The 16,538-nt window shown below is 39.2% G+C and overlaps 1 protein-coding gene and 1 long non-coding RNA gene across 2 annotated transcripts in view; one reads left to right on the forward strand and one right to left on the reverse strand.

Annotated features, from left to right (window-relative positions):
- The window catches only part of LOC112557938, a 177,145-nt gene that overhangs the window by 86,978 nt on the left and 73,629 nt on the right, over positions 1 to 16,538 (reverse strand). The window lies entirely within an intron of this gene.
- On the forward strand, positions 1,799 to 13,243 carry LOC112557914 (selenoprotein O-like). Its single transcript, XM_025228053.1, is given in 15 exon segments — positions 1,799 to 2,232; positions 2,620 to 2,834; positions 3,119 to 3,257; positions 4,295 to 4,440; positions 4,795 to 4,918; positions 5,216 to 5,337; positions 5,502 to 5,605; positions 5,898 to 6,040; positions 6,042 to 6,068; positions 6,976 to 7,010; positions 7,527 to 7,727; positions 8,111 to 8,231; positions 9,330 to 9,493; positions 10,069 to 10,247; positions 11,523 to 13,243. Coding segments are annotated over 15 exon segments (2,112 nt in total). The 5' UTR covers positions 1,799 to 1,965; the 3' UTR covers positions 11,648 to 13,243.

Here is a 16,538-nt window from a genome sequence, read left to right on the forward strand (position 1 = left end):
ACCAACACACTAATCTCATGCAATGCAAAAGGTAAAAGAGTTCAAGCATCAAAGTTACAGTACGTTAAAATAAAAGTAGAACAAGTCGACTGCAAGGTGCGGCGTTAAGATATACATTAGCACGTGAAAGGAAGGCAATTCATCTATGCTATAAAACAAACAACAACTTGCATCAAGAATAATCATGGACGCATCTACAACATCACACACACCCACACACCATTGACATTTCATCTGAGGATGATCAGCTGGACAGCAGATGGCACAGACGATTTCAGGTGTCTGTTACATTTGCATGCTGGCATGGAATAGCGTTTACCAGTATAAATTCTCTTGTTAGTACATGTTCAGGTGCATTAAACTGTTTGGGGGCTATTTATATAGATAAGGAGAATTCATTTGCTTTCACCACCTCCACAGCACATAAAGGGTCTTTAAAAATCCGCATGAAACTTCAAACTCCAATAACTTAAAAAAATGTAAATGGATAAGAGCTGTATTAATTTCTGATTCTTGGTGCAATGCGTTAACCGCTAGATATCAAATTGGCGTTATATCGAGTGTCGTGGACTACTAGAAAGTAAAAAGATTAAACACTTGGACAAAAGTAATTAAGAGGGTTCCAATATATTTCCAATAATGCTGTTTATGTCTGTAGTACTCACTGTCATATGTGGAAGACGATTTTGTATTGCGATGTCGAGATTATTTCACCGTAATGAAGATTCATTTGATTCTATTTATGTGCTTCGCAGACTTCAATGAGATTTTTTGTGAAACTGCCAGTGGTGTTACCTGGCACCAGGTGCAACTTTCCTTTTTCTGTTCGAGCAGAGTTTGAAAGTATTTGAAGGTATAGTTTGACAGCTTGTGATCACAGGACCTCAAAGGCAATGAGGACGGGCTTGATCATGGCTGATGACACCTCTCTCCCACCCGATTCCGACCCACCTGTTGTGGCATGACAAAATGATTCTAGCTATCACTCGCATCATCAACAACCACTTAATGTTGACTTGTGCTGGACTCTCGTTGTCGTCATCCTACTTCTTACAACAACAACAACAACAACAACAACAACAACAACAACAACAACAACAACAACAACAACAACAACAACAAAAACCAGCCTCAACCCTGATGAACTTACAAACAATCGTCCTGTTTCTACAAGTCCTTTACTGTTCAAAGTACTCAAAAACGTTGTGATGCTCCAATTCATGAACCATTTTGCTAATCGCAGTACTGTCTTTAAGCCATTCAAGTCAACCATTTGACCAAAACGCCGGTGCTACGAGTGGTGAATGATTTATTATCGACTTGCGACAGGGACTAAGTCTGTTTATTGGATCTGTCGGCTGTGTTCGATACTCTTGACAATGTCGCCCTTCTTGTGACAGTCAGTCGCTCTGGCACCGTTTGGAACTGGTTCCGGTCCTTTTGCAGCCAGTCTGTGGGAGGTTGAGGCACCACGTAACGCTGTTGACTGACATACGGAATTACCTGCGGGCTGATTCCTCTGGCCTTTTTCATTCACTGTGTACATCAGCCTGGACCTCATCTCCTCCCTGAGTGATCCAAAATAAATGCATTATCGATTACTATAAAAGTATCAGTAGAAAAAATACCCACTGCATGTCTCTCATTCTCTCTCTCGCTGCATGTGACACGTTTATAGAATGCATTCTGTAATTAGATAATGAATTTTACATCTAAAGAGAAAAAAAACTTATTAAAGAAATTCCCCCTCTTTGCCCCACATGCTACCAGGGCCCATAACCTCCCTTCCACAAACATCGCACAGAGTAGTGTCCCTTGTTTCCTCTAACGCGCTGGTCGCTCGTAAACAGCAGCAGATAAATCAACACATTGTATACAACCTTGTACACGAGGATTTGTTTTTGCGATTAATTTCCGGTTAGAGTTATAGAAGGTTCAGAAATTTAACTTCTGCTTTATTTTTGAATGTACAAGAAAGCTCGAATCTTGATTACATGTGCAGTAGTGGATTTGCATAGTCATTGTCGAGGTCGCTTCTCGCATGCTGCTATCACCTCAAGTCCCTCGGTTAGGAAGAGTTCGCAGAATTTGCCTTCCAATGGTTTTCTTCACTTTCCGAAAATGGCAACCTTAGAAACGCTGAATTTCGACAACAAGGCACTCAGAGACCTACCTGTTGATCCTAACGAAGAAATTCGCGTTCGACAAGTTTCAGGAGCATGTTTTTCAAAGGTTGTTTTGGAAGGGCATAGTTTAAGTGTCCTGTTTAAAAAAAAAAAATTATATATATGTATGTGAGGGAGAAGAAGGTTAATCTGTCCATAAACATTCTCACTTATCGTCTGTATCAGTACATGGTTTGCCATTTTTCCGTAATACAGAAATGAATAAATTATTTAAGTGAAATTCTCACATTTAAATTATTTTTATTTGTGATACCAAACATTTATCCTGTATAATTCACACTAATAAAGCACGCTATTAATGCCGATAAATATACAATATATTAACTTACTAAAACAATAGCATACAAAAGCTAAATTTTTTACAATTTACCTTATGAGCACTGTAAGCCTAACAGGCCAAATAATGTAAATACACCCATCCTGCATTCCACAGGTGCAACCAACCCCAGTGAAGAACCCAGAACTGGTAGCATGTTCCCTGCCAGCACTTCAGCTGCTTGATGTTGTCCCTTCAGAGACTGAACGGAGTGACATTGCTGAATACTTCTCTGGAAATAAGCTGTTACCAGGCAGTCAGCCAGCTGCTCACTGTTACTGTGGTCACCAGTTTGGTGTCTTTGCTGGACAGCTGGGAGATGGGGCAGCAATGTGAGCTTCATTGCCACTTTCAGTTTTAACCTTTATCATGCTAAAATCTGTACAACTGAATAGGAATTTACGGATAAATATCTTCATGTGTATATCTTTGTTGTCACATTGATTGTTTGGTAATGTGGTGACATTGTTAATTTCCTTGAAATAAGATTTTGCGTCACTTAACCCCACAATTGCTGGCTCGGAGTAAAATTTGAGCAAGAAAGGTTATGTAGAACTACAACATTAATATTTGCTTGTTAGGAAATAAGATTTTATCTTTTTTTTTTTTTACAAAGGTATCTTGGTGAAATTGTCAACAAAGCAGGGCAACGTTGGGAAATTCAGTTAAAAGGAGCTGGCTTTACTCCCTTCTCTCGTACAGCAGATGGTCGCAAAGTTTTACGGAGCACTATTCGGGAATTTCTTTGCAGTGAGGTGAGAATCAGTGGGGCTGGCTATGTCCATTTCATGTCAAGTAAGACCACATTGTCCCAACACTGTAATCTGAATCATCCCAGACCTCAAAAGACGAATCAGTCACCGAAGACACAAGTTATTATCAACAGATTCATAGGTCGTTTGAACACTGTAAGCTTAACTGCCTATTTTAAACAGTGCCATTGGAATAAGTTCAACCACCATTTAATTTGGCAGTATATGCTTGCAGAGAACACATCTTCCAATTTTCTCATTAAACAATTTTTTTTAATTAAAGATTTTGTTGTCATTTGAATTTGTATTTTGACTTTTTTGCATATTGTGTCTACTCTGCAGTTGAGAAATGCATTATATAAATCCAACATGCAGAAGGTTGGGTGAGGGTTAAATCTTCACATGACTGTTTGAAATAGGTGGCTGTCAGTGTTCAAGCAGTGTATGGTAATATTTGATGCTAATAGCTACTTGTGTCATCAGTGATTGATTCATCTTTTGGGGCTGAAACAATTTGACTTTTAGCATTGGGACAATGTGGTCTTGGAATGATGTGGACATAAATTGGATGATTTGACTGAGGGATATAGTCCTGGGCAAAATGACCAGTGACCGAATCAGTAGTAAAATAATGGAAATCTTCTTTGATATTTAGAAATGAGAAAAAAAGAATAAGTATTAAGCTGTGGATTCAAGCGAAAGGTAAAGAATATACATATTATTTATGGAATGAATGAGAGCATATTGATGAAGGTTTTAACTGAGACTTTGAATTCATTTATTGCTCACATATGTCTAAATTAATGTACATTTTAGAACTGTTTTTACCTTTAAATTTAGGAATAGGAAATACTTGAAAGTTATAAAAAAAATAATTATATATGATGCAAACAAGGAAAGGTAAACTGCTTTGGGTATCAGATATTCAAAATTCATTCATAAATAAATGTCTCTATTTTATATAATTCTGTTGATTTTGTCTCTTGAAATTTTTATGGATAGCTTTCAGTTTGTAATTTTATTTTGTAATTTTGTATCAGGCAATGCATCATCTTGGAATTCCTACAACCAGAGCAGGCTCATGTGTGACCTCAGACTCTGTGGTCATCAGAGACATTTTTTATGATGGGCACCCTAAAGAAGAGCGCTGTTCTGTTGTACTCAGAATAGCAGAGACTTTCCTTAGGTAGTTCTTTTCTCTCTTGGGCAGCTATACATTTCCTGTTTTGGACAGATTATGTTCCAAAAGCACAAAAAGTTGTATTGATTGAAAAAAGTTTGTAAAAAGATTTTAATAGTCAGATAAGTTTCAGAAAGAAGAGTGGCTGGTAAATGGACAGGAAAGTGAGATTTTTAAATAGGTAATAGGCTCACTTTTCCAGATTGCTTAAAAAAAATCATATCTATTACATGTAAATAGTTGCATTTAAATCTATTATATGTAGTAGATTACATGACTAGTGAATTAAAAATTTTCTGATCTTCTATAAGAACAATGAAAAGTATGCTTCAAATTGTTATTCTTACAAATTATTCTCAGGTTTGGCTCTTTTGAGATCTTTAAGCCTGTAGATGAAGAGACTGGAAGGCAAGGTCCCAGTGTTGGGCGCACTGACATTTTGAAACAGCTGCTTAACTATACTGTTTCTACATTCTATCCACAGGTATTTAGACAGTGTAATGATACTGATCTTGCTTGTACCTGCTGTGAACAACATGTTCACATAGCCATTTGCTGTTCACAGTAAAGTCCTCATACCAGTCACAAGCTGTGATGTAAAAATGATTAATATAATGTTTGTTATGGGCATAATGTCATAGTGAATCAAGCATTGATGTTGATGGTGTTGCTGATAACACAAGAATAATTTTTATGGAAAGTATGAACTTGGATAATATAGGAGATCTTAATTGTAGGATACATTTCTAAAAGTGCTGCTTGATCATTATGATTGCATCAGATATGGCAACGACATCAGAACATCGATGACAAGCAAGAAATGTACATTGAAATGTTTCAAGAAGTGTTGAGGCGAACTGCTCGTCTGGCTGCCGAATGGCAGTGTGTTGGATTTTGTCATGGGTAAGTATTCACATACATATGACACATAGACAGCTGTTTTTTTTTTTTTGTTTTTTTTTTTTGCAGATTGTTTTGCATTTGTTGCTAAAGCTACCTTATGGTGCAGCAATGAGGTGTTGGGTTTTATTCTTGTGTCAAGTAAAGCGCTGTTTTAAACATTCCAGCGTGCTGAACACAGACAATATGAGTATTGTAGGGGTTACCATTGACTATGGACCATTTGGCTTCATGGACAGATATGATCCTGATTTTATCTGCAATGCATCAGGTTTGTGTTGTATGTTGCTTCACTTTCCAGCCTATATTCTTATCTTATAATTTGTTTTGAAAAAAAATAAATCACATGAAAAATTATTTTGAAAGAAAAAGTATTACTGCGGTGTAATGAAAGTTTTATGCAGTTACATTTACGATTAATTTTCATCAGCACACTACCTATCAGCATTTCTGCTGTTATCACTAATAGAAATGATTCAAATATGTTTTAGGCAAAAACAATCAGGCATATCAGTTTGTGATCATGCATTAATGATATAGCTTATAGTGTGGATTTTTGTCAGATGATGGCGGTCGCTACTCATATAAGAACCAGCCGGAAATATGTAAGTGGAATTGTTTGAAACTTGCGGAGGCCATTCAGGATTGTGTACCCTTGTCGCGCACAAAGCCTGAGCTGGAAATCTTTGATGAGGAGTTTAAGAGAACACTATATCAACAAGATGAGACGGAAGGTAAGCGAGGAAGTATGTAGCAGTTAAGGGGCACATGTGGATGGGTTTACATTCAGACAGTGTGTGTGAAATGTAACAACATGCAAAATGTACAAGACAAGCTGTTGTATGGAGGAGCTGAATATTACCATATAGGTAAACTGTATTATAAACATTATAGAAAGCTGAAACATCTTCACATTGCTCAGAATGTGCAAATGTACTTTCAGGATATAGAGGAGAATGCTAAAAGAGATATAAAATTTTATTTTTCAGGAAAATTAACCCAATGTGATGCTGCATATATACTCTTTGCTTCAGATAATTTTACAAAATGGTTTGCCTTAAATCTTGATAATAATTTTTAAAATATTTTTAGTGGCTTGATCAGAGTTAAAGCATTACTTCTGCAAATAATACATTATTATTCAACAGCTTTACATTTCTAGATAATGATTTTGTTGTCGAGTCCGGAGAATGTCGTAGAAATTGGTACCATGTCTGTCTCTGAGCATATTTGTCCTGCTTAGATGTCTGCTTACAATACAAATTTATTGATCCCCATGAACAATTCAAAATTGCTCGTACTAGCAATAATATATACATATACAGAATATAATTCATGTATTATACAATAACCTCTAATTTGACCAACCTTACTTCCATAAACACATTTTACACTCAGTTAATTCCCACTACCATGTCAGACATGGCAGAAGATGTACAAAGGTAAGAAACTTCAGTCACTTTTGCTGCAGGTGTAGGGGTTGCGTTCCTTGAACGAATACTGAATTTTGCATTGTAGAAACTCAGTGTTTTTTTTTTTCTTTTAATATGGTTCTAGATAATGAAATTTGAAATATTTTAATGGTTTTGCTACTTTGTTCTCAAGATATGCCATAACAGTTTGTTTTTTTTATATTTTCAGTTGGGTCTTTTGAGAAAGGAGCTACCAGAAGACATGTAAGTGTTACATTTCAATTTGTAGTAGCCCTTGTGATGTTCTTAGATGTTTAGTGACCTTTTTCATCTGCTTAGATGCTGAAATATTTGTCATGACGTTCATTTTTTATTCAGAAATTCAACATTTTTTATTCACCGTTCTCTGAAAACATATATTCACTAAGTACTATCCCTGGAATACTATCGTTAACTCATTTTATAATATTGTCTGTCACGTTAACTATCCTGTAATGACTCATGTTACACTGTTTATAGTACCTATATACCTTCATCCATTGCTTTACGTTCTACTCTTGTACTTCTTGTACTGATCATATGAAACTTGCAGATATTGCTAGAATATTTGGACTAACTGTGCACAATGACTTAACCCACATTCAAACATGCATTTTTACTCACAGATTGGAACCCTGCATACCTCCACTTCTTCTCATTTGTCATTACTCTAGCTGTCTAGCACATACCACTGTTGAGACATTATGTTTGTTATATTTATATAAATGTGTGTGTTGTCAGAAAACTTGTGGAAGAACTCCTAATGACTATGAAAGAGACAGGCGCTGACTTCACAAATAGCTTTCGCTGCCTTAGTCATCTGCCTTTGCCAGGAACCACTTCATTTAAGGAACGTCAGGAGGAAGTGCTCACCTATCTGCTGACTCAGTGCAGCACTGTGGAAGAACTGAAAAAGTCCTTCAGACCCAGGATGGATCCCAAGTAAGATGCAGATGGTATTCTTCAGACGAGTTTCATGAGAGATGCTGCAACTTTATGCTTAATGTGTTTGACTTCATAGCAGGTCACAATTCCAGACTGGGCTGGTCTGTGATTGGAAAACTCTTTGCCCGCACTGTATATAGGTTCCTCATTTATTGAGTATGGTGAAAGGTGGCAGAAGGAGGAGGCTTCCATGTGGAATACCCTAGACAGTAAACTGCTCTTAGGTTTTGGGACCCTGCTCTTTGACTATTGAAATGTGTTATTAGTGTACTGGAATGTGCCAGTCAGAGAAGCTCTTTTAGCTCTTCCTTGAGATGACTGAAATAGGCAAAGTTTAGAACCGGCGTGTCTTGTAGTGCCAGTTACTTGATGTGTTGCAGGCAGCTACAGACTTTGTTTGTCCTCATGCAGACCAATCCATCCCTACTGGCAGTCCTTGGCCGAGGCTTTGGCGCCCTACAGGCAGAACTGGAACGCATAGAAAAACTGGGGGAACTAGAGGTGAGTGTCTTCCAGGTCATTCTCAAGGTGTCACTAAGACCACAACTAGGATCTAGGGTCAGGATAGCATCATTTCCACAGTGACCTTATCTACACAGTCTCAATGTAGCGTCAAGTGCCAGTAATGAGTTTTTGTTCCATTTACCTGCAGATTGGAAATACATATATTGCGCCAGTAGTCAGTGAACAGCTTTTAGACTCGTTTTGAAGATTAACAGGAACAGTTTTGTGAAGTGTGTATACACATGCATTTTAGTGGAAGGTGTGTACACGTATGTGCGTGCGTGCCGTGTGTGACATTCTTATATGATTAATAATTAACGATTACTGAGATTGTTTCTGGTGATGGTCGCGGTGTTGGTGACGATAATAATAGCAATGGTGTTATTATAATACGAGTATAACTGCTACCGCGGAAACTGAACATTTCTGTTTTGTCGTCAAACCCTCCCTTTCTGGTGAAGTCTGAGAAGATCAATAACATCCATTTGAACTGCGCTTCACTGGCTGTGTTGTGTTGTTGTTTTGCTTCACCGCTAGCGCTCATTGTCAAATGATGGAAGGTGTGTATTTTAGGAGAGACATGGGGATGTCTCGGTAAATAATCGATGCTCTTGTTCACGAAAAATCCTGTGTTTGGCTGAAAGATTCGTTTTGCAAAGACTGCTTTGTCAAACCACACTATTCTCAGTGTCTTTGTGTATGTCTCTCTCTCGCTGTGTGTTTTGTGTGTATATGCATACGTGCGTGTGTGAGTGAAAGAAACATAGAGGGCCCCAGACAGTATATATCCCAAAGACTTCTCTTCATGCTTTTCACTTTATCTCCCCTATGTTCTCTAGGTTATCACTCATCTACAATATTTCATTGCTCTTTATTTTGCGTACTCTTTTTAATTAGGACGATTAAGCACAGAATGCTAGTTAGGAAACTTCATCGCTAGCTAAACTTTGTTTTTGTTCAGATTTGAATTCAGATGTGATCCCGCAACTACATTCTTCCCCTCCAAAACAAAACAAAACAAAACAAAACAAAACAAATACTGTACATGCCGGTGATATTTCCACTGATGCACATTTCCATGTTTGTTTATATTAGGGTGTGACGCAAGAGGTCAAGAAGAGCGAGGACGAGCAGAAGTGGAAAGAATGGTTAGAAAAATATACCGCCAGGCTTCTAATGGAGACAGATGGGCTCTGTGAGACACCGTTGGAATCTGCTGTTGAAGAGCGGGTCAAAGTCATGAACGCCAACAATCCCAGGTTCACTTTTGTTGCTTGATCAGCTTTGGTCCACCTTTACAAAAATGAGTGTTTTTAAATTTTTTCTTATACAAAGCTATCGGTGTATGCAAAACGATGGAAATGCTTACATGGCCAAAATGGACACTTCATCTGGCATGAGGAAAATGAAAAAAACTAAGATATTAGATCGTTTGGGCTGAAAGTAAACACTCTTGCTGGTCGAAAACAGCAATTTTGTCTCCCTTTTTTACTGGTTGTGAGGAGAGGTTATCAAAAATCGGAACAGAGGCTCTTGTTTGGGGACGGGCCTTCTGTGACGTTTTATGGATGCATGCCATCTTTCCCATCCTAGAATCTTACTCGCTCACGCTCACAGACGCGCGCGCACACACACAACACAGACAGCTAGCGATGTCAACAAAATTCTTATGCTCCTAATGTTGAGTTAAATGTCACAGAACAGATGTTTTGTGACCAAATTTTACTTATTTTATATTACTTGTTACATGGGAAACTTTTTTGTTTTTAAAATCCAATGGGCTTTCCTGCAGCTTTGCATTTTGGTGTTCACATCAGTTCTCTTATCTGTACAGAATCGTGTTGAGAAATTACATCACTCAAAGCGCCATCGACGCCGCAGAAAGGGGAGACTTCATGGAAGTGAGGCGAGTGCTAAAAATGCTGGAAAATCCCTACACGCCGCTTGATCAAAGCCCCCATGTTTTGATGTCACCGGCAGGGGCCGGCGCCGACTCGCTGGCTGTAGGAGCAGGTAACTATGAGCGCCATACCTAAGCGGCCTGTCTTTTCTTTTTCTTAGAGCGTACTCTTGTGACCAATATATTGAGGATGGCAGTGTCCTCGGCTTTAATTTCCTCCTTAGGTATTCTTACTTATATATGTAGCACCTGTTCGCACGCTGTTGAAGGACTTCTCTAGACGTGTCACCTGTTCGTAGGCAGTTGGAGGTTTCCTCCTCGCTCCTTAATTCATTTCACCATAGTGAAATCTATTCACTATATTTAATTTATTAGCTATTAGCTGGTGAGACTGTATAGACATCTTTAAAATGAACTGCTGTTCACCCTTTATTAAGTCAGCTATACAACTTAGTCTGCTCATGGATCAGATCTCTCATTCTCTGGAACGTACAACAAAAGCTGCGCTTATGAGGCCCACAAACTGTACACTTGACAGCCAGCATCCTATGGCGAAAGCGAGAGAAAAATAATTTTTTGGGGAATAGTGGTGGTGGTTGGGTGGGTGGTTTTAAAGAGTGGGTGCACGAATGTGTGGATAGAGAAACCTACATGTGTGAACTTTGCACCTTTTGTGGGCGAATGGCGTCGTGTTGGACTGGTAGAATACCCTTTTCACTGCGCAAACAGCCGGTTTAATCAGGCTTCCATTTCACGGATTGTAACCCAAATGTTATGGATGACGTAGATACAACAAACATCAATCTGCCGCTCACCCTATTGACCGCATCCTTGTTTCACCTCTGATGCCACTGGCTTTTAAAAAAAATGGAAGGAAAAAAATCTGCGGCGCTGTGCAGGATGGTGGCGCCGTTTACAGGGCCATCTGTCTCACTCTGGAACGCGCCAGTGTGACAGACTTTCAGAAATACACGTAGCCTTAGCGGTCAACTCACTTCTAAATACTTCATTTATTTTCATTATGTTAAGCGAATTTTTACCACTTACCCTGTCCTTGTTTCGAAAGGGGTGGAGCGATACAACTAGTTTATATCACCCACACAGCCACTCACCAACCCCCATCTGCCAACTCATGCACACATCTCCAAGCGTGCTTACTTATCGCCTATACTAACACCTTATTTAAAAACAAGTCATTTTGAAAAGTAAAAGCCTCAAATGTGTGAGTTGGAAAATGTCGCATATTCCATATTACTATTTCGTCTCTTTAATTACATGATATGTTTGCAAATAGTCGCTTCTCTCAATTCCTTCATTTAGGCAGCAATGCAGCGATAACTTGCACAAGGGCGATAACACGATGTTTGACTAATTCTGACACTTTGCAGAAGCGGCCGCATCTGACTGTAAAGGAGCAGAGGGCAGCACGGGTCACAGCGGTCACGCCAGTCGCGTGTTGGCGACGTATGACTGCAAACCTCCTGATTGGTCACTAGACTTGCGGGTCACGTGATCATCGTAAACGTCACCAGCGAGGCCATGTTGTGGGCGAAAGGGGTAGAGAATCTGACCATTCCCCCTTTCTCCCGCGCTGCAGCCGCAACCATGGAGCTTCTTCAAGAAAACTTGAATCTGAACCTTGAGAATCTGCTGAAGTCGGGGACTGGCAGACAAGAACTGTGTATTACTGCTGACAACAGTCTGCCTTAGAAATGTTGTCAACTTTTGTGTACAGAGAGACATCCGTTGTGTCTTTGAAGAAGCTTCGGGCATCAGGTGCGGCATGTGCAAAGATTGGCCTTTGCTTTGGTGACCTTCGTTATGAAATGTGTCAATGGCAGTTGATGCACCCACAGATTAGTTTGCATACTTCAAGGAAGGCAGGAACTGTACACAGAATCTCTTTTTCCTGTGACGGAGTGCTCTTTTATTTCCTTTCATTTTTTGTTTTTTGGTAATAGAGCGTGAGAGTCATAAACATTGAATGTGTGTGAATGTAAATGTGGGTGTGTATGAGTGTGTGTGTGTGGGTTGGTGGGTATAAATGTATGTGTGTGGGTTGGTGGGTATAAGTGTGTGTGTGTGGAGTAGGAAGGAGACGATGAAAGTGAACATGACTATGTTCACAAATCTCTCAGAGCGTTGCTACACTTGTCACATGGCCTCTCTGCTTCAGTGTTCGCGCTCTTCTTGCGCACGAAAAGAAAGCGAGGCTTTTCCGGCAGCCTCGTCTCCCTCCTGATCATCTCTGTGACCGAGATGTCTTTCTAGGCACGTAGTTGTCTTTTGTCATACATACAAGTTCATGCATCTCGTGATTTAATCTGTCTTGTGACATGGCTACCTTTTTGTCTCTTGGGACGTATCTAGTTCTTGGCTTCAAGTGACCTGGATATATCTTTTTAAAAAAAAAAACTATATGCGCGTTTCCTGTGGCTTAGACACTTCTCTGTGTATCTTCTGACTCAGCTGTCTGTGTTTTTGGCCCAGAAAAAAACCTCTTTGCGTTTTGTGACAGTGTCAGAGACTTCATGTCTCTGTTTCTTGTGGCCTATCTATATGACTTCTGACCTCGCTATCTCTGTCGTGTTCTCCTTGTATCTTTGATATGTGCCTTATTTCATTCTGGCGCTTGATGTAGCTATCATTTTAGCAAAACAACAAACATAACTGTCATTTAGGCAAGTTTGATCAGCGCTTTTAGTGCCTTGCAATGCAGCTGTTACAGCACTGCTCGGCGTCCTGTACCTTCCAACATCATGCAAACTAACCTGTCAGGTGCTTATGATGACGAAGCTCAAACTCTCTTGAGGGGCTGTTAGTCGGATGAGAAACTGCCTTGTCATGTTCTTGTTGGTTTCTTTAGACTCCATCTTTTACCAACCGTTTGTATAAACATCGGGTCTTGTATATTTTAATAATCATGTAAGTTGTACAAGAAAGTTTTAAGGACATATTCTGTTAACGAAGTGAATAAGTCTTCAAGATGAAGGATGTATATGGATAGAAATGATACATTTTCTGAAGTCTTGTTAAGCAAGGTAGCCAAGAAAGAAAATAGACATGAAGAAGAAAAGATGTAATAAGAAAATAAAAGAAAGAGAGCGCTTATGGTTTTAGTGTCTGTCTGTGTGTGTGTAGGGGAGGCGCATGGGTAATTTTGTGCGGGTTGATACACGGACGGATCTAGACAACGAGAAAATGGGCTTTGTATAACAATAGGCTTTGTATAACATGCCTGCTTCCCCGATATAGTGTAGATGTATAGTGTCTACACTATATCACACGAGATCTTTGCTTCCTTCCACGTACTTGGTCTGACGCCCCTTGCGTCAGTGGACTTGGCTGTTGTGACTTAGCTACAGGCTGTATTTATCTCAATCTTTAGTTTCCATTCTTTCCTTTTTTAATAACTATATTCCACTCAGTGATACTGGGGTTAGTTCGTCTTATAATATCGGAGATTAATTAGCACGATCAGTTAGCCATCGAACTATTAAGGACGACGGTAATTTAGTAAATGTTGACCACTGGACATTATAGCTTGCAAGTATTTGTATTTGGTGGCTACTGTTTAAACTTCACAACATGATTAATAAATATACTTTTAACACATGTAAGCAAGTAAATGTGCAGACTGCATTTGTGGTTTGTATTTTTCTATCAAGATGACGAGTTCTGAATAATATGTAATGAACATTTGGGTCCCCGATTTAGACAGGAAACGATTAATTTTTTTCGCGATTTCTAGATTTCTTTGTGATAAAGATGTGCAATTAATTTGTATTTTTTAATTTTATAAATTATAAAACTTTATCTAGATTTTTTTAAAAAGAGACATAGAAGTTTTAGGCGCACGAAAATAACTTGTTACTTATGCAAGATCTAATGATCACACTAATTTATGTAAATTTATGTTTTTGGTTAAAGAGGAAGCTTTTGATAATGGTGCACGTGTGTACAGATGACTTCAGGCTAGCAAACATTCAATGATATGATATGCCCGGTACTTTGAATGACATGCAAATTCGTCTGGGAAGCCTCGTGGAAAAGTGGTATGAATATTTATTGACGATTACTCAGACACAATTACTCATGAGTCTCTCCGAGTTTATACTTGGATATTGATCCCAGGGTGTCGCATGGTGAGTACCCGTCGCAGGATGACAATGCGAGCGGTTTGACGACTTTCAGGACCACGACAGTAACTGTTTGCTACTCAGTCCGATGTCGGACAGAGTGAAAACACCATCGAAAGCAACAGAATCTGTGGAACAATAACATTATTCACGAGCCTTTTATAAGAGTTTTGCTGCTATATATAGGTTCCAGAAATAGCGTTGTTGCATTATTCTTTTCATTATTTTACAATAATTATTATGATTGGAATTATTATCTACGTTATGTTTATGTTACAATATTATTTACGTTATGTAAATTTTACATTATTACATGAATTTGGATTTTAAAACTTCTCAGTTTTGACTTGACATCTTTTTCCGTATGGTGGTGTTTGTAGGCTTGTTTCTCGAGAACGGAACATTTTTTGGGTGTTTATCCCGTAATTCCAAAAGTTTGAGTTTCTAAGGGGCTGTAAAGGTCTAGTGGGGTGCAATATTTTTAATTTCTGGATAAAGCACAGTGCAAGATGCTACTTCATTAAGCTTGAATACAATATCCCATTCCGTTCTCGAGATACATGCCTACAAACATTACCATGTGTAGTTCAAAATCGTGACGCCACGCTTGTACACAAATGCAATGTTTAACACATGTCCGAGCTTGTATTCTGGCTGAGGGCTTACAACATAAACACATCCACCTACCACCCTAACGTCTGTGTTGTCGGCTTTGACCTTTGCTTGGTTTTAATTTAATTTTAACATTTAATCTAATGTAGACATTTAATCAAATTGAAAATTACAAATCCAACTAAACATTTAATCTCACCCTGGCCCAGTGCGGTGATGAGAGCTGTCCAGTCTTGCCGCCGCCTGTAATGGGTTGTCGGGATTATTTGCTGTCTAGCACTGACCATTAAACACTCCTTGTGTGGACAGTCCGCTTACGGCAGTGACCAGCCAGGGGATACTAGTCCGAAGACACCTTACAGTCTGGAGAGCTCTGGGAGGCCGTTAGGTTTAACTACGGTAATAGTTCTGTTGTTGTTTTTCTGTAGCACACCCTCATGCTTTCTTCTGCCTAGAACTGGGTATTCTTAAAAAAATGGCTTCCCTAACCTGCGTGTATTATAGCCATGCTCTTTTGTTTGCTCCCCAGCTTACATCACTCGTGGACCTACTGTCATCCTGCAGAATGTCATGACACCTCTCGATGTCCACACGTGCTGAGCCCACTCTGCTGATTTTTCTTGGATTATTTACCCTGAGAGACGGTACTGAAGCCAACCAACTAACATTTGCGTGATCTTACTTCACTTCGGTGTATTTAGTATTACACTATAAATTTGGTAATTAACTTTCAAGCCAGATAAAAAAAAATTCTGGCTTTAAGTAGCACAATCGTTTATTATTTGGTGATAATTTGTATTTGTGATAAAGATTAGCACATATAATAATAATAGTAACCAAAAGTCTTAAACTTGGTTGTTTGATGGAGGGAGTTCGACACGAGGGTCACACTAACAATCCTCCATCGCTGTATGTGCAAGAGCTCACTTGCGACCATGACTATTATCATACATGGCAGGCCATGGCTGCTTATGCATCGAGCTTTTCCGGTGAAAGGTCAGAGGTTATGCAAACGAGACATCAAATTTTCCCGACAGAAATATCTCGTCATCAGCAGCAGCTTCACGACATGGGCACATAACTTCGTTTTTCTTTTCTCGCGATGCTTATCGTTCTTTCGTTGCTGGTCTCAACTCCAAACGGACGCAATTAAGGGAGAGAAATCAGATCAAAGGGAGGGAAACATGAGTGCTGAACAGAATACGATGTAAAAGCGATTTTGCGTGCCCCTGTCGCCTGTGCCCGGAGACGAGCGATAACAAACACCAGCTCGGTGCCACCCGACCCCAAGGCTGACCAGCTTCTGTCTGTTTGCTGCCAGGTCCCCGGGAACCCATTTTTACTTTCCAGAAGGTGTCTTCCTGTGTCAGACTAGCAACACTCTCTGCCACATTTAAAAGAGTTATCCTCCCTCTGAGAAAGCTCGATTAGTAACAGCTGTAAATGAGAGAGATTGGAAGTTTCTTGTAAATGGACTGGAAAGAAGTGTAATTAGTTGAGAGAATTGATTGCTGTGAGGGAGGCGATAGTAGATGTTGGATACTTCCGGAAAACTCCAGAGATTTTCTTTTTAACAAATTTATAGATTTTAGAAGATTCAAGCCGCTAAACACAACCAGGAAGTTTGATTTTGTGGTGGAGGTGGTGGAAGGG

Source organism: Pomacea canaliculata, linkage group LG2 (assembly GCF_003073045.1).
Source record: "Pomacea canaliculata isolate SZHN2017 linkage group LG2, ASM307304v1, whole genome shotgun sequence".
In the NCBI taxonomy this organism is placed as follows: Eukaryota; Metazoa; Mollusca; class Gastropoda; order Architaenioglossa; family Ampullariidae; genus Pomacea; species Pomacea canaliculata.